Genomic DNA, 18,815 nt, shown 5'->3' with positions numbered 1-18,815 from the left:
CCAGTTTGCTAAACTTCAGGACTGGGATGCAGCCAGAAGTATAGGAGCCAAAGATATACATAATGTATATCTATCGGTCTACAGATCTGCCCTGAGTGGAGCTGTGTGTGTCATCAATCTGGCTCTCAGCTCGTCTGGCTGTTTCCACGGTTACCAATGATAGTTGTGGAGGAGGAAAAGGATAAGATTGTGACGTTGGTTTGTCATCTGAAAGGTGCTTTGTCAGTATCACATTGAAGAAATTATAGATGCGAACATGAATATTCTCCAGGTATTTAGCAGATAATTATGTGGAACACTGCTTTCATGTTCTTGTGTTAAGCCAGTGAAGTGTATAAAATGAGCATTTGCTCGGGCTCTAATTGGGGTTTCAGTGACATAGCTGAAACACAGTCTAATTAAGGCTTCCATTTTAACAAGCAGTTCTGCTGGGGTCTGTGCTGTGTTGACTCTGACTCACCAGCTGCTGTTGGTCCGGAGAACCACAGACACATTCCAGCTTTGCTCATAGCACAGGGAGTCATGGCACAACCAAACATTGTTATAATTGAATGTTAGGCATGACGCCTGTGGCTGAGGACAGATGTGTCGCCAAGGTTGAAGCTATGGAGGCGGATCACAGTTTTGAGTCAGATGAGGCACACCCTGCTCTGCATGTATGTGCTCAGCAGACCCATCAAACCTCCTGGTCCGAGCTGTCTGGAAAAGCACCATGACACCTTGTTCGAACGTCATCAGTGCGATTAAAAATTGAAGCCTGTTCATCTGTCAGCATTTGTGTGTGTGGCTGTGGTTGTGCATTTGTGTCTGGCCAGTGCTTGGGGTCACTCTCGGGCAGCGAAGGAGACAGACAGAGTGAGGTCACATGTGCCTGACTGCTGTTGTCTCCGCTTTCCTGTTTGTCCACTAGGAACAAATGTTGTGTTGTTTACACACCAGACCCACTTTGTCAATTTGTTTCTCTCTTGTTCACTGTTTTCTCTCTGTGCCTGCTGCAATGCAGGACAATGATTTTCTAGTAAAAGGAAAATGGTTGGATTTTAGTTCGAGCTGTTTTCCGGTGGAAATTTCTCTGTGAGCCTGGAGAGGTCAGTGTGTTTGTAGGTCAGGTAGGGGATTGTGAAGGTCAGGTCAGGAGAAGAGAGGACCAAAGACATGCTGACAACATGGATGTCTATAGAAACAAACTGCACAGTGAGGCCTGTTTGAATAAACAGAGGGGGGCAGAGAAAGAGGGTGAAAATAAAGAATCTATGTGACTAGCAAAAATAGACAGAATACCTGTGTGTGTTCTTGGTCAGTCACTGCGCTTTGGCCGGTGGACTCCAAAGGCTGTGATGAAGACGTTGACTACCACGATGATAAAAACCAGGCCTGTGGCCAAGTTTTCCATAGTGTTCAGCCTCTGGTGCTTTTGCTCATCATTCAGGTTCCATCGAACTGTGGACAAAGCCAGGAAACCAACTTCAGCAACACACAAACACACACTCAATGAATGTGTAATAAAACATCAGCAATTTACTTTATTCTGGGACTCAAGCCAACTCATTATGACACACAGATTTACCGTCAATCATAAATCCATATGTACTTAATTCTGGGTTCAGAGAGCTCACATGTCCATGGCATATCAAATATTTCACTTTGACAAGGGCACATGAGGATAAAGGAGTAAAATGATTCACTTTTTCACTGATCAGGTAGTTCTTGGAACCACAGATGAGTGGAACACAAAACCATTTTAGATACCACTTTCTAATAAGGCACCATTTATAAAGGGTTTACAGGCTGTAAGTAATGTCTCTAACCAATCATTTACTAATGTTTTATAGATCAGATAAAATCTATTAATAAAAACAACTTTTGTGTTGCCAGGTTGTGGAAAATCCTCCTCCAGCATATCACTTTGTTAGCTCTTAAATTCATTAGACCCCTCAAACCCATCAAGTCATCAAATTTTTTAACCATAATTACAGTTCATACAACCTTGCAAATAAAATCTACATAGAATGCTATATTGATTTTGATACGATTTTATGAAGAACTAAATAGCATTTTTCATAGGATCTACAAAACACTAACATTTTACTATATAACAAAGATCACAGAGTAGATGACAAATGATATTTTACAAAATCATTTTAATTTAAATTGGTTCAATTCAAAATATTTTATTCAAAAACTGATCAAGGGAAGCTTTTTCTTGTATAACAGTTTTATTTCATTTGTGCTTTTTTTGAGACTTTGATCTAAACAAGATGACACAAAAACAAATAATCCATGTTGTGATAACTGTTATGTGCTTATCAAAGTTGTCATCTTCATCATCACAGGGATTGGCCTGAGTAATGTCAAAACTAAGGTGTGATCAGGGAAATGTGTGTGTGTGTGTGTGTAGGAGGGAGTATACAGAAGATGTGCTTCACAAGCATGTTATTGTGTATGTGCATGTATATATGTATTTGTGTGTGACTACCAAAGGTTAAACAGTGTAATGACCCATCCTGGCTGTGCGTGTGTGTCTGATCTGCCTTAGATAGGGTGGGTTGGGGTTGGAGGAGGGGGAAGTATGTAGGCCACTCACATCACGCGCCACTGACTCCATTAGACAGAGCGGGATCCACGGGAGAGGGAGCGAGAGCAGAGAGGGTAGCGGGGTTCAGAACAGTCAAAAGAAACTGAAGGAAGAGGAATGAAAAGAGCAATGAGAATGAGATGTGTTTGATATTCTGGTGGAGGGAGACAAGGGGGTGGAGGTTGTTGGGGGGCCAGGAGTCAGAGGATTTGGTGGATGGAGGGGTTCAAAGGGGGCAGGCATTCATGAAAGTGTGATGCCTCTCACATGCTGACCAGCCTTCTCTCTGACACGTGATCCTTTAAAATGCATAGCAAATCTTGTCTTACAGTTAATTATGATTGATTATAATAATTACTATTATGATTTTTTTTTTTAAAAAACAAACTGGGAAATATTTAATATCATACATATATGTTGTAGAAAATCTTAAAATTTAAAAATAAAAGAAGTTTAGGTCAAAGTGAAACCAAACCAAACATTCATGGAGGTGTGTCCCAAAATATTTGACTCATAAGTGATTATTTTTGGATTATTATTGAAAGGGGAGAGAGATAGTATATACAGTGTGGTTATATTTCAGGTGTGGAAAAGATACTGACAAATACTCTTCTATTTACTCCTCCTGGAGAGCTGAGATGAGTCATTGTGACCTGGCTAAAGTTCATTGACCTGCTGTTCAGACTGTCAGAGCAAAAAGAACTGCAGCCCTGAACTGGTACAACTCATCCTAACTCATCTCCCCATCGCAATGAACTTGTGCTGCTTAACCCCAGCTATGTCTGTTAAATCCAGACTTTCTCCGGTTGAATCTCTGGGTGTGTGAATATCCAGCACATTAATTGTGTTCTCCTTTTGGCCATTTGTGTTTACTCCAAGACAACAAGAGAGAAAAGAAACAGAAAAAACCCCAAAACAACCTCCCTCCTTTCCCTTGACTCCTACAAGTGCTGACAGCAGCACTAAAAGCAAATGAACTCTGACCTGGTGTCAGGCCCAGTTGCCATGGTTACAGCTAGAGTCCAGCTGGTAATGGGTTGTTTGTCAGGAGTCAGTGGACTTGACATTGGTGAGGGGGGATGCACTGTAGGGCAAAAGGTGGCATATGGTAGTCTTCAATCTTGCTGAAGGACAGGATGGGGGGTGATGAAACACAAAGGGCACGTGAAGGTTGGTTGAAAGAAATGGAGCTTGCCAGACAACAAAAAGACACCTCTGGTATAACAAAAGGACTCTGTTTAATTTCTCACCTATGAAGATAAGCAGGACCCCGACTGTGACCTGCAGACAGAGAGAGATGCTAATTAGGGTGACGATGGGGGTGTAAAAGGAAAAGTTTGGCCCCTGCTCCAGCACAGCCTTGAGCTGGGAGGCGTTGGCCATCAGCAGAGCCACATCTAGCATGCTCTCAGCTGCACTCTTCTTATTGGCATAGTGGTTCATGTTCAGCGGGGCTGGGCTGCTGGGCCAAGCATCTGGGTGGAAGGCCTGGGGAAAGAAGAAAGTAATTGGCACAGAGATAATGTTCATGGCTTTGAGATAACGCGTCAGAGAAGAATGCCTAGAAATAAACAGACAGACATGCTCTGTTCTGCGTTTTGTTCTCCCACTAGACCAACAAGGCAGCATGTTGATGAGACTAGCAGTAATTTTGTGCTTCCTGTGCATTGACGGCGAGGATCTGGTGATCATTCTCACCTAATTAGCACAACAAGCAGCTATAACAGAAGAATGGCCTTTGAAATGGAGGCATTACCAAAGCAAAGAGATACTGACATACTGGTAAAAGACCCATTAAAAGGTGGTGAACATGAAGAGGTCAGTATGTGCAGTGTTCAAGGCTTCTTGCTAGCTGTAGTTTCAAATGCTCACCTCATTTATCCTGGTTTCTGTGACAGTTTCTCAGTACCAACATTTTATATATCAAGCAGCCGGTGACATGCACAAAAACACACACACAATATATTATTCATTATATTACATACGCTACGTGGGAACTTAGAAAGGAGAAGAGTAATTTAGGCTCTGTCCTTTCTATGAGTGGTCAACAGGTGACGAATCATTAAAACATTTAAGAAAAAAAGTGTTAATTCTAAGGTGATTTTTATAACCTATTGATTCTTGTGTGGGTGATGATTATGTAACAAAAGATTAGGTTTTGTGTGTGTGTGTGTGTGTCCACTCCAACCCAGTGGACTCTGAACCGTAAAGAGAAAAACATACACTGACCCACCAGGTGATGGATAAAAAGTCGACTTGTTGATAAATAAGAAATAGCTCTCTTTTATAAATGAGGAAAAAAACATCTTCTTTTGGAGCACTGTTGCTGAATGAACATCCACTTCGACTCACTGTTCAGTGATGCCTGGCTATCACTCGAGCACCATCACTGAAGATTCGGTCATATTAAGGCCAAAACTTTTTCACTCTCTGTGAACATGAAATAATCAGAAGTGCTCACAGTCTTTTCCTCAACACTAAAGCCTTCCCCTTTTCTCACAACACACCCCTGCAGCTGCTGAAAGCATAGTTTGTCAGAGATTAACCAAACCGCAGAGCTGGTACAAACTGTCTTCCCTCTGCTCTAGGGATAGAGACAAAAGGGGAGAAAACAGGAGCTGTACCCTCTAATTTGCTACAGGGTAGGCTACAGCTGAATTACAATGTCTTTAGGAGATTCACAACAATCAGCTGGCATGGTGAAGTTGATGTATGAGGGGGAAGTACGCACTGTACCATAGGTGTGGTTGTGGGGGTTGAAGAAGAGCTAGTTCTCTGGTTGCAGTAATTATTTTGATGAGTTTTTTTCCTCTCCTGTGATAACTATTGGGCAGGCTGTGTTTAATTCTCTTAATAAGCTGTGGCTTTTTAGGACATGGATTAAATGTGTCACTGGCCAAGTTCTTCATCCGGTAGCGTAGCTATTAGTTTAGATTTTATAATTTGGCATGGCTTCATATGAACCCTGCACAGACATCCTGACAACATCCAGCAAACCTTAAAAACATGTCTCTGTGGGCTTTACTCAGAGCCATAATGCCCTGTGATACGACCCCTGGTAAACAGCTCTTCAGAACATGTTTCCTTACATTCCAATGGGTGAAAGCAGTGTGGTGTTGTGTAGTACCCTTGTGACTGAGATTTGTGCCAAACGCCACAAATGGCACACTGTCATGACGTGTCAGGGTCAGCCATTCTGCTCTCAAACACTAACACAGGCTTTTCAAAGACAGCCCTTTATCCCCGAGTCAACAGACCACAGTGAGATAATGCTTGTTGTGAGATCACAGGATGGAAACGTGCAGTCAGTATGTCTAGAAACAGAGCAGATGAATTTTCTCCAAAATTCACCAACAGAGTGACATTTTTTGACGTATACATGATACTCGTATTGTGTACACACTGGGTCAAGATTCAGAGGCCACCAACTCAGTTCAAGCTTTTTGTCAGGATTAATCCTGCTGTCTACTCATATTATATGGCTGAGAACATAGGACAATAACTAATCACAGCAGAGGAGACATGTAGGACAAAAAGTGAATATAGGCCATGGTATGTCACACTGTACTGTCACGTGGAGGGAAAAAAACATGCTACACATGCAAAAACCCAAATTACAGGATACATCTGATCCAACCTTTCATTTGGATAATACCTCTAATTGAAAAACAGAAGATAAACCGCATTTGCATATTTGCATTGACTTTGGTTTCTCCGTATGAAAAAACAGCGAGCTTGTCAGTCACCCAGTCATTGTAGAGCTATTGTTATTTCGCACAATCTAAAACGAAAGGTTCTCATTAAGGAAATCGGTCTGCAGTGGTCCTGGGTTTCAATGCTTATTTTTGTGATGAATTATTCACACTGCATTCCTTGTCTGAAATAGACTCAGGGGACACACCGAGGAGAGAGAGGGGGGAGGAGGATGTGAGGAGGGAGGGAAGACGGTTAGAAATAGAAAAGTTGTTTGAATCTGCATTAACTCTCAGTTATGCATCGCAGTTGAATAACAGATAGATCCATGTAGTAATATTTCACATATCCTGCTTCTGCAGATTCACATCAGGTCTCACTAATGTTACAGTATGAGGGTAAGACAAAGTGATACAAAGGAAATCATACAGTCAATTTATTTATAGAGGGTCTCTTCAGTGGATTAATGTTGACCAAATTGCTATACTAACAAATTAAGATGCATTTAATAATTTGAATAACTTGATGAATTAATAATTAAATTAATAATTAGATTTACAAATACTTGATAATAAATAATTTATAGAAAATATTCACATTTAACATTTTCGTATTATAATCCCATCTTTCAACACACAGCACAGAACAAAGAACACATGACAGATAAAATATGGACAATCAATAACTTTTATTTAGACTGAGCGATAAGATGTACATTGATGAGCATTTAAAAAGTAAATTGAAGAGAGGATCTGATAGTTGGTGGTTAAGTGTTCTCCAGTCTGGGCACAAAAAATGGAAAATGCACAAGATTTTACTTGCAGTGGGGAATGGAGAGGAATAACTGGGCTGAAAAACTGAGGGGCCTGGAGTTAAAACATGGAGAGATCAGGCAAAGCAGGTGAGAGATTTAAACTGGTGCTGATTCATGCAGTGCTTTGGAAACAGATAAAAGACTGCTTCTTTACATCCACATTCACCCACTATTGATTCACGTGTGAGTGAATAAAACTGTGCCCCATCATAAATAGCTACCTTTATGCCTGTCCCATAACGAGCTATAGTGCAGCTGGAGAGTCTTCAGTCTCTAAATTCTGGACATTGAACCCAAATCTTAAACCTAACTAAACCGTAAAAAAAAAAAGTTATTTTCACTGTGTATTCAAATACAGGCTAAGGTTTTGGCCGACTTCCAAGCAAAAGAAATGAACTCAGTCAACTTGCACACCTAATCCTAAACTTTTCCCCTTTTCCCACATCGTCACAATTACTGATTACAGTTAAGCTACATTCCTGCATGTCAGTTACTGAGAAAGTACGCCATGACTACTGCTTTGTACCACTAAGCTCTGTATCTGTCATGCAGAAAGCCCTTTGCTGCAACAATACAAGACACCACTCAGGACATGGTGAGACCCTGCATTTATTATTTAGTTAATTGAAGTTGCTGTTCAGCAACATGATGAAAAAGCAAATGAACTCGCATCAGTAACTGCATGGGTGTGTGTTTCCCTTCTACATTTTTTTTTCTTGCATATCAGCACTTTCTAGCTTTCCATCCATCATGTCCTCTCAGCAGCCTCACTCTCTCACTCACCTCAAACTCTGGCCCTCCTCCAGATGCGGATCGACCCAACTGTAAATCTAATTTCCACGATTCTCTGTAGGGCCTTTAGTTTTACAGCCTTACACAGTGCAAAGCAAACACGGCTGTTTCAGATCATACTCTATCATGTTATGGCACTCAGAAAAAGAAGTGTTCAGTGTAAAACCTACTGATGTTCAAAAAAAAAAAAAAAAAAAACATAAAACAAAAGGACAAGTTCAAGAATGTGCTAGTGCTTTACTGAAATCTGACACGGAATCTGATTGGTCTTGGATTTCAGTGGAACACAGGAACAGATATTAAAAGCCTGTGGAAAGTGTGCATATAAGATCTTCACTCCGCAAAACAACCGTGGCTTGATTCCATTCTTATCGACTCACACTGGTGGGAGACACATTGTAAATGAGACCAATTGCTCATTTTATCGAGCGTGAGGGTATTACATTCTGCATCTGTTGGCTGAGCTCTGACAGTCACAAGGAAGTATCTCTGTAGCTGCCAGGGTATCTCTCTCTTCCTCCTCCCTTCTTCCCCAAACACACACACACACAGACACACATAAACATCTATCTGAAATTAAATGGTGCTATTAAGACAGCGACTGTGGAGATGACACAGTGAAGTCCATTTCTTTGCCCTGTAAAACTGGAAGCAGCTCTGAACTATAGTATATTGCAATTAATTGTCAAATGGCAATTTCAATTGCCACATAAACCATAATAAACACTGCTTGTCCTGCAACAGTCTAGTCATGGCATGCAGTAGGACGACGTAAAAGTACAACGGTGTGTATGTGTGTGGGTGTGTGTGTGTGTGCTTGTGTTTGTGTGTGCACATTTTGGCCAGTGAAGTGGAAACAAAGGATGGCATTCATTATTTATAAGGTCACTCAGGTGCCAACAATGCTTCACTCCTCAACTGAACCAGACTGTCATCTGACCCCACATGCCTGCGACAGACATGAAGATTTCTGTTTAAATGTTTTTTCCTTTATTGATTGTTTCTATTTGGACATGCAATGTGTTCAGCATTATGCACAATTTCTGTTCTGCAGAGTTTATTTACAGTTTTTTTTAACCTCATATGGATACTTTAACATGATCACCTTACATTAAAATGCAGCGATGCAGCATCCCTTTGACAAAGCTGAACAGCTTTAGTATTTATTGCATGACTGCTGCACTAAATTCAGTTGTATTTACCTAATACTCAGTCCACTCTGTGCACTTGTTTGGCACTTTCTTGGATTTGTTTTGATCATGTATCTATGTACCCAACATGCAACTTATTTTATGTATTCTCCACTCAAAATCTTTTGCAAGAAAACAAGAATGAGAAACTCTTGAGAAATATTGCATCCTGGCTATATTGTTAATGTGCCATTCATTTATTGGACACATTGCAAGATTGTTTATTGCAATTGTAAAAAAAAAAAAAAAAAAAAAGAAGTCTCAAATATCTTACCTCAGTCCCACTTCTCCTGTTGCTGCTGCTGCTGCTGTTCATCATTTACTATGCATATGCTACTGCACCTCACCTGCAGGCTGCAGCTCTGAGAAACTGATCTGCAAAGAGTATCCCGTTGTATGGGAAGAGAAGACGGGCCCTGCAGGCATAGCCCACTGATCATAGTAGCAGATACGCATGGAGTTATTCTATTATGGTGCCACAACAACAGTGATTATGTTATTATTATTTTTGAGAAAATTGTCTTGTGCATGTGGCTGTTCAGCTCAGAGTGAGAGACAAGTAACTGATCTATAGGGCGTGATTTTTTTTTTTTTACAGATGATTTGTCATTTATTGCGTTAACTGTTAGCAGTCTTTGTTGGTATTTTCATGAGAAATGTTTGTCACCCTCGCTGTTGAGCAGTACAGCAGCAGGCTCTCTGTGGTGTCCCAGTGTGCTGTGTGATTGGACGACCCCCACCTACTCCCCCCCCGGTCGTTACCAGGGGCGTGGAACCAAGCGAGCTGAATGGGAAACACATTTGTGCCCCTCACCGGTGTATTAACGTGACGAGGGGGAAGAGACGATGACAAGCGAAAACAGTTGTACGCGTAAATTAATTTTCGAGGGGACGACAGGCGAACTCAAATTCCCCGTGTCTTAAAGCGGCCCGGCTGCTCTTTAACTACAGCAGGCTCCGCATACAGCAGCCACGGAGAGGCAGCGGAGGGACTCGGCATCTTTAGCTGCTGTATCTGCAACGGAAGAAAGAGAAAGAGGGAGAGGGAGAAAGACAGGGATGCGAGGACTTGAAAGGAGATAAATAAAACGTATTCGTCCGGTTTTTTTTTTTATTCTCGTCAGCATGGGGTCTGTGTTCAGTTAGCAAACGCCGAGTTGAACCTGAATTTGTTTGCGGCTCGTTTGTGGGGGCTGTAGCGCCTGTCCGTGAAAATGGGGATAATAATATGCAGATAGGGCGTTTTAAAGTCCACCTTTTGTCGTGGACGGTCGGCTAACGTTAGCGAGGCTTTTCCCGACACCGGACCTGGCAGGTTTGTGTGTGTGCCGTGTGTAGCTAGCGTGAGTTTAGCCGAGGTTGTGTGCTCGTGTTTCTTCGCTTTTCGAGCCAGGTAAGTCCCCACACCTCTTGTTTAATGCAACTGTTGTGCGAGTGTTTGAAGACTAATTATTATTACTTGGACGCTGGGTTCAATTTAACCCTTGTTTACTAAGTTGTGAAATGTCAAACTTAACGTTAACTTGGGTCGTCAGAGCTTGCTAGTTTTTTTTTTTTCCTTTCACCTGAACGACGATGGCTTCTGCTAACAATGTGTTTTTAACTCGTGGGCTCGCCTTTTTCCATCCACCTGCTTTTATTGACACCAACTAACTTAAAGTCCGTGATTATATAGGCCTGTGAACCCAGTTTATGGCTTCGGCATTGTCGTGCGCGACGGGAATTGTTGGATTTTTGTTTCATTTAAACTGACAACATTTCTTTTTGCAGCTCTTCATATCGGATGTAATCTCGCCTATGCCATCCTTCCCAGCGCTGTGAGGGGCCTCTGCTGGCAAACTGCGTCACCGAGTGGGCGCTGCAGGTATCCGTCTCTGAATCTGCATGTTGGAAAGTCTGGCCATGGCACGAATGACCCGGGAACCAAAGTGACAGAACTTTTAAACCGTCATGGAGCCGGAGGCTAATTTGAACTCCGAGGCCCGCCAAGAACTGAAACATCCATCCGTACCCAACTCTCAGTGTGAACTGGCCATGGGTGATGGAAACCTTGTGGACTCAGTAGTGAGAGGTGGGAGTGACCCCAGTGCATACCCTTTGTCCAGCTATCAGAAGAATGTGCACCAGAGATTCATTAGGAGAAGTTTGTGGTTTTCGGACACTGATGAGCAGGCTTTTGAAGCACTGGAATGTGATAACAGGAGTAAGATCCTTAACATAAACCTGCGAACAATTGTGGACAGGACTCGGGGGACTAGTTGTGGGATACAAGAGGGTTCCAGCACAGAAAGTCAAGGTGGGCAAAAAGACAGTGCCACAGAGAGCGCCAGTGCTGATGAAGAGAAGGAAAAGGGTGGAGATGCATTAAATGTTACGTGCAGCGATGGTGCTAAAACTGCTATCAAGGCGGCCAGTGAGGAGAATGAGGAGGAGGCAGAGATGAAAGCAGTCTCCACATCTCCAGGAGGACGGTTCCTCAAATTTGACATTGAGCTGGGGAGAGGGTCCTTCAAGACGGTTTACAAAGGCCTGGATACTGAGACCTGGGTGGAGGTTGCCTGGTGTGAGCTGCAGGTAAAGTACATAAGCTGTCCATCTGATTAACAGTCTGTCTCTCTGTGACACCCAAACACAGTGGCAGTTAAGAGTCAGCAGTCACATATGGGTTTAAAAGAGGTCCTAATTCTTATACATACAGATGGGCATGGGAGACATGCTTTTAAACAACAATGTACTTTTGTTTGAGACATCTATATAAATATTTAAAATAACCTTCACATTTTTGTTTCCTACAAAAAATACTTACAGTAAGTTGTTTTTCAGTCAGTTAGTGAAGAAGTCAAATAAGTGGAGGAATGCCTGACTCTCACAGGAAGCCCCCTCTCTCTGCTCTGCATCAGTGAAGGTTCACACATCATGATAGTATAATGGTGATGTCTTTAGGGAGCTGTCAACCAGCCATAGTCTCATGAGGGGGTCCACTAAGTTGCAAATGGGTTACCACTAAATTTTAAATGGTTTACACAGGAAAAGTGATTGACAAGCATTAGCTGCTGACGTGGAGATGCATACCACCACTGAAGTACAGTCATCAGCAGTTTTGCAAATGCACAAGGAGAATCTATCTTGTCTTGCATTACACAGACACAAGAAAATCACCAGCTTAGACTGTGCAAAGGTATTAACTAATTATTTCCGTCCTTTGGAGACTGCAGTAGGGATTATCTCTCTCTCTCTCTCTCTCTCTCTCTCTCTTTCTCTCCCTCTCCCTCTCTCTGGCTTAAGGGGGACTACAGTAAGCATGACTGGCCCCCTCAAAGAAAGAAAACCTGTAATGTGACTTGTTATTCTTTCAGCACTCAGATTAAAATAGTTAAAGATTCATTTTACATGCAACCATCCTTCATTTGCGCTCTAGTCATTTGCCCAGCTGACAATGTAATGACACAGCACGGTTATTGGAGCGGATAGTGCAGCGGATGCCCGTGTGCGCTCTGTCCCAGCAGTGCATCTGCATGTTATGAGCTGTGCTACTCCCTGCCTCCCTCCCTCTGTGCAACAGGAGGTAGGCAGACAGGAAGCAGCTGAAGTGCGTTGTAGCCTGCTGGGAAGCGTGTGGCGGTCCTGTGGCCTCAGTGAATACTTTGCTTAGGATCCTCAAAATGTGCTGCGTCAGTAACGTGTGAGACTAAAGAATGCAGACTGCTTCATGCATTGAAAAGAACTAAACCTGTTTTTCTTGACTGTAGCATCACAAGTCGGTGACGCATATCATCGCTGAAAAGGACTTCAGAGATAACATACCCTTGGCCAGGAATGAGTAAAGATACAGTAGTGCTGAGAGAGATACACACACACACACACACACACACACACACACACACACACACACACACACACACACACACACACACACACACACACACACACAATGATTTCATTGGATGATGTAATGCAGCCTGATAGTAATGGTGAGCAACCCCACATTTCCCTCCACTTGACAACAGCAAGCTTAAATTGGACTCAGCAGATGATAGCATGTGGAACAGGAAACAATTTACTGTCTTTTATTCTTCCCCAGTGACACATTAAAACTCCCTCTAGTGGACAATCAATAATGGATGTTAATCACAATACAGATGGTCTCTCTCATATGCAGTTTTGTAGCTTTGAGCTGATAGTCTTCCATTAGAAACTGATAATAACTCTCTGATATTAACAAAAAAAACAAAATGCTATGCTGACCTGATCAATGTGTTTCATTAGAGTGCTGTTTGGTTCATCAGCTTACTGAGCAGATCAGAACCATTGAGACTTGTGTGTGACTTTGTGAGTCAATAAGGTGGGGCCTTCTTTAGCTGACCAGAGCTGTTTGTGATCTCAAACTATAACGTTAAACTATTTAAGCAGTTTATGATAATCTGTATCAATTCAGACTGTCATTAGAGTTGTACACAGGTAGGTCAGGCACACAAAGTTTGGCAGATCTTTTGCAGATCGTTTGCAAATCAAAAATAGTATAAAAGTCATTTTTAGAGCTTCAACAAAGAATTCTTGACCAATGCAATTTCCCACAGAGTAAGGTGATATCTGCAGATTACAGCTGCTGTGATTTGTCAGTTACTCTATTATTAGATTGACAGAAAATTTACTTGCAACTATGTGTGAATTCCCTACCCTTTGTCTGTGAGGTCTTGTTTTGTCCAGCCAGCAGCCCCAAACTCTAAGATATTCAATTTACTATTGTAAAAAAACGAACAAACAAGGCAACCAGCAGATATTCACATTTGAGATGCACGGGGGGATTTTGGGTTGGTTATTTGAATATCAAAACAGACAGAAGATGCAGATACAGAGCATTTGTTTCAGCTCTAGTTTTTCTAAATATTTCAGTATATGTTTTATTCTACTATAGTGCACAGAGCAACAACCACAGTGTAATTTAAGTCAAGAAATTTGGAAGTTACTTCATTGTGTGACAAGGTAAACTGAACACATCCTCAATCTGAGACCGAGACTACACTGTAGTCCAGTGAATTACGTGTTTTTATTAACTTTCTTGAAGAGAGAATCAGTGTTTCTAACTCCAGTGGGCTTTATCAGCGGGCATAATGTTGCTAATAATGTGTCATGTTGGTGTCAGAGTCATTGTAAAGACTGGTGGTCTCAGCCAAGAATCCACGCTGCCCACTGTCACACCAGATTTTCTAAGCCAGCATAGTGCAAGTGCAGGTATCAACTGGTCCTATGTTTGCAGCCAAAATAGTGAAGATTTTATGCTTCTGTTGTGCATGTTTACTCTCTAGTGTTGCATGTAGGTGATGCCATCTTTGCGTGGCTCAGTGAACTGTGGTAGAAAGCAGGGGAAGACAGATGAGCTCTAAGTGTAAGATGGAGTAAAGGAGATATGACTGTGATTTTCCACTGTTTTCCCTGCTTCCAGTGGTCACATGCCTTTCTTGCCTAGAAATTTTAATCTGGTCCTGTGTTTATTCTTTCTTTCCCCCCCGCCCTCTCTGTCTCACCTCCCTTCCCCTTTTCTCCCATGCCCATCTCCCCCACATGTCTGTGTCTGTGCCAGGCTGCTGGCATAACACAGATGGCACCGGCTCAGGCAAGGATGTTAATCTGAGAGAAAGATGCCTGTTGTGAGTTTCTCATTGTGGAGAAGAAACACTTCTTGTGCTTGTGTTTGCCCAGTCTCATTCTATCATTGCTCACTGGAATTTATTTTTTAAACTTTGGAAACTTCCCGTTTCTGCCAATTGTGGCTCTGTGCATAGATTTTTATCTAGTTTTGAATGCTGTATGCACACTTGCAGGTACAGAGTTTACTTCTGATTTTGTGCAGACTTCTCTGTGGTATTTGGCAGTGAGCTTGTTGTTCTGTAGATTAGATCTAGTTCTCAGCTTGTGAATGCAGAACTGGCAATGATACCTTGGCATTAATGTGTAGCTGCCTGTCTCTGGGTGTTTGCTGGGTATTTGGCCATTCTTGAACCAAACAGACCCAACAAACATAACGAATGACACCATGAGTCACTAGGTCACACTTTTTCAGTAATGGTAGATTAGATTGAGCCATGTTATAGGATGGTGATGTGCTTTTGAGCATAGCTTGTGGTTGTCTCTTTGCATTAACATGTATAGGGCTACCAACAAAAACTCCTCCGGGAAAGTTGGAGAAGCCTAAGTGGGTCATTGGTTACAGCCCATTTGGCTTTAGGAGGCCCAGGGAAGCAAGGGCAGCCAGACCCAGTGGCTGTAGCTAACATTGCCTTATCACTGGCCCCCATCTTCAGGCATGCCTGATCTCCCGTGTCACTCAGCCAACTGTAGACCCTGAGGAATGAAGGACAGGCCTGTCAGAGCAACAGCAGTGTGGTCTGTGGAACTGCTCCAGCAGGCTTGTTCGTAAGAGGCTGGTTAAGAAAATCTAGATGTAATACTTAGGAGACAGTGACTGCCCTGCCACAGTCAGAAAAATTTTGATTTTAAAAAGTTTTACTTGTCTCATGTTATAACATTTTTCTGAGAGATAAAAACATGAGATTAATTCGAATGACAAGCTGAACAACACAGACGCAATCTCAGAATTCCAGTGAAGGGTGTATAGCATATCGCTCTGTGGTTGCACATAGTAAGAAAAATCTATCAAAACAGTGCAGCTCAGAGCTCTAAAACCTGAGCATGTATCATCTGTTGAAATGCAGCTTGCTGAAGAAAGTATAACCTGGCGTGTTGGTTTATTCGGACATAGTGTCCTTATAGAAGTAGATGTCGGGGATTAAATATTCCAATATCAATTTACTTTTCATCTTAAGCTAATTTATGCTTTGTGCCAACAATTTTTGTACAGTCAGTGGCTACTTTATTAGACATGCATGTAAGAACTATTGATCCAAGACAACAGCTCAGCCATAAATTCCACCTTTACAAAGATGATAATGTTCAAATTTGCTAGACACAGTCAGAGGCATTAATTTAACAGTGTTTATTTAGGTTGTACTTTGCAGTGGCGTTGAAGTACACTGCATTATATTGAGGGTCTATAGTTTTTCCCACCCCATTTACAAACATGTGGAGGAAAGAATATGAGAACACATTTCAGTCCATTAGAACAATCCATTACAACACCACCACTAACTACAACCGCAGTAATAAATGTACTAGCTATATATGAACTGCATGCATAAAGTTAAAACCTCTCAGACAGGCAGTTGTAAGCTTTTTAAACTTAGAAAATGTGGCAGAGCTGTTATTCTGGACTGCATTCGATTGCATAGGTGTGCTTAATAAAGTGGCCATGGAGTGTATATTCATATTTAGCAAAGGCCATTTGGAAAACATTCATGCACACACGCCACTTGTAGTTGAAGTGGTTTGAGAATTAGAGTGTTGTCAAGTGGGGAAAAGCTCTCCCCCTCATTTACTGCACTTGAAGAGCCTACAAGTAAGGTTTTGCTTATTATGGCAGAAGTATAAAAGTGTTTATGAAAAAATTTCCAGTGTTCAGAATGCTTGTATAAATTTAATATGTTTGGCAGAAAGAACTTAAAAAAGAGAGCGTGGACTAAGGACAACCTTACAGAACAATGCAGTATTGCAAATTCCCGTCTGGGGATTTATGTGTACCCACTATTCGTCTTTTGTAAATCATTTTTGACTGCTTTTGGCATATGTTTTCATAGTTATATTATAGTAGGACTGCAGTTGCGGATTGCTTTCGTGATTAATTGTTGGGTCTACAAAATGTCAGACAATAAAGAAAAAATGACCATGGCATTGTTGTTTTCCAAAATCCAATGATATTCAGTTAGCTTAAACAGTTAATTGATCTATCTAATTGCCAGTTAATTTTCTGTCAAATAACTAATCAGCTACTGGTTGCAGCTCTACATTGCAGTGTTTACTGCTAATACCACAGCAGTTCCAGCAGTGGCTATCTGGCCTCTTTTAATCGCTGTGTGCTGCTTTGTTTTGACTTAAAACCTGCTTCAACAAAATAGGGATTTCAGACTTTTATTAAAGCTGACACATTCTCCAAACGGTTTATAGGTGGTCAGCATATGAAATTTAGCTTGCTGTACCTGACTGACAGCCATAGTATTTTCTTACATCATACCAGTATTTACTGAGGAACCACCGGATGCACACCTACAATCTTGCAGCCTAACGGTGAACTGGTGAAGATTTAGCTAAATGGCCTTTGACCTCCCTCATCCTTCCCTCAGCAATAGGAAGTGTCACAACAGCTCATTAGGATTAATAATCCCTTTTGGAATTTAAGGAGGTCATTTTCTATGAATGAATCTGGAGCATTTCTCTTTCCTGTTAAGGCCTCCTGCTTAGGCTCTATGGTATGAAGACAAGGGTTACTTTTAAGACACACTCTATTTGACCTCTGCATCACTAAGCTATTTATGTAATAATGAGTGAAAAACAAATGGCCACACTGTAGCACTTAGTCTTAAGTCACTGTAATGGTAAACTGTTCTTAACATTTATTTTGGCAGCTGATTTCTTATGTAAAGCCCCCTATTTGCAGTGACTGATGAATAATGTTTTGAATAGTTTGATTATTTTTTTCTGTTTAGCTTTAGTAAGACTGGAGGTTTCTGTGGCTGCTATAAAGAGTATGTACATCTTCTAGGGATTTTCACTGCATATGTGGTGCAAAGTTGGCACCAAAGGTGTGCCCTAATGAAATTACTTACACTTAAAATACCTGAAAATTAGAAATACTGAGTAACCCTCCAATGAATCCTTCAGTTCATTGTACTCAGCTGAACCAGAGATTTGCTGATTCAAACCTGTGGCCATTTTAGAGGCTGTTACTAGTGGTGGTGTTACAGTGGGTTGACTTTCACTAAAATGTCCTTATGATATGAGGTTCACCACAGAGAAAATGATGGAAATAGGTAAATCGTCCTGTTAATCTGGCTGTTTTTTTTATATACATAACAGATGGCTATACAGTTTGTATATGCAAAGCATGTGCCCAATAGGGCGTCCACGAAGAGATCTTTCTGTTTCTAAACTTCTCACCTTTCAACAGGGAACCAGTTTGTCTGTAACAGCAGTGCTCTGACTCTCGTCTCCATCATTGGTTCCTTCTTCCTGCAGAAGTTGTCCTCCCACTTGGGCTTCTGCCTTCTATAAAGCCTGACAAATGCATGACATCTTGTTAGTAATGTGAACTATGATTTTATTGGCCAGCAGTGTGTAGCTTGCGTATCCTGCTTGCTAAAGTAGCATTTGCAGTTGGAGTTGGCAGTGATGCATTGAACACAGGGTTCTTGAAATTGCTTTTATTATTGATGACCTGGACAGGTTTTGGTAAAGGCGCCACAGAAATTAAGAAACAGGGCTGCTTTTAAAGTCTCCATGCAGGAAAAAAAAGCCTTGCTTGTGTTTTGCCTGTGTGGTGTTTTGTCTGGGTCAGGGTATTATGCTGAATCAAGGCTGTCTCTCTGGCTCTGTGCCCCCACACTGCAGCGGCTGATAAAATAGTCAAGGGAGGGGGGGGTTGGCCATGCCGCCCAGTTCGTCTCAGGGCATCTTAACCCAGCACACCACTCTTCTCTGCCTCGTCTCAGCCTCAACCCTCATCTTCAGTGGTCTGGGGAAAGGGTCACATGTTTGAAACCACTGACCTTGGCTGCACCAGTTCACGCTGGCTTCATTAGTCTTCAGTCATTTACATGGGCATTGAGCACCTTTGCGAAAATTTGTCTCAAGTTTAGAACAG

At 41.7% G+C, this 18,815-nt stretch overlaps 2 protein-coding genes across 5 annotated transcripts in view; one reads left to right on the top strand and one right to left on the bottom strand.

Moving 5' to 3' along the window:
• Window positions 1-1,297: 1,297 nt before the first annotated feature.
• LOC121195853 (ninjurin-1-like) lies at window positions 1,298-9,383 on the bottom strand. The gene is made up of 3 exons (XM_041059543.1): window positions 9,339-9,383; window positions 3,826-4,063; window positions 1,298-1,440 (listed from the first exon to the last, which is right to left on the bottom strand). Exons 1-3 carry the CDS (start codon window positions 9,381-9,383, stop codon window positions 1,298-1,300), a joined length of 426 nt encoding a protein of 141 aa, XP_040915477.1.
• Window positions 9,384-9,900: 517 nt separating this feature from the next.
• LOC121189002 (serine/threonine-protein kinase WNK2) overlaps window positions 9,901-18,815 on the top strand; it is a 39,923-nt gene continuing 31,008 nt past the window's right edge. For all 4 annotated transcript variants that reach the window (XM_041048994.1, XM_041049011.1, XM_041048985.1 and 1 more), the window contains exons 1-2: window positions 9,901-10,457; window positions 10,835-11,638. In XM_041048994.1, coding sequence (XP_040904928.1) covers window positions 11,015-11,638 — 624 coding nt within the window. In that variant the 5' untranslated portion in view covers window positions 9,901-10,457; window positions 10,835-11,014. The remainder of the gene's footprint in view (window positions 10,458-10,834; window positions 11,639-18,815) is intronic.

Source organism: Toxotes jaculatrix, chromosome 2 (assembly GCF_017976425.1).
Source record: "Toxotes jaculatrix isolate fToxJac2 chromosome 2, fToxJac2.pri, whole genome shotgun sequence".
NCBI classification, from domain to species: Eukaryota; Metazoa; Chordata; class Actinopteri; family Toxotidae; genus Toxotes; species Toxotes jaculatrix.
Note: the sequence above shows the minus strand (reverse complement) of the source record. Positions and strands in the feature narration are given on the sequence as shown.

Coding starts and splice junctions, on each gene's coding strand:
- LOC121195853 (XM_041059543.1), bottom strand. CDS start 9,383: ATGATGAACAGCAGCAGCAGCAGCAACAGGAGAAGTGGGACTGAG. Junction 4,064..9,338: donor ACAGGAGAAGTGGGACTGAG/GTAAGATATTTG, acceptor TTCTTTCCCCAG/GCCTTCCACCCAGATGCTTG. Junction 1,441..3,825: donor GGTCCTGCTTATCTTCATAG/GTGAGAAATTAA, acceptor CTTTGTCCACAG/TTCGATGGAACCTGAATGAT.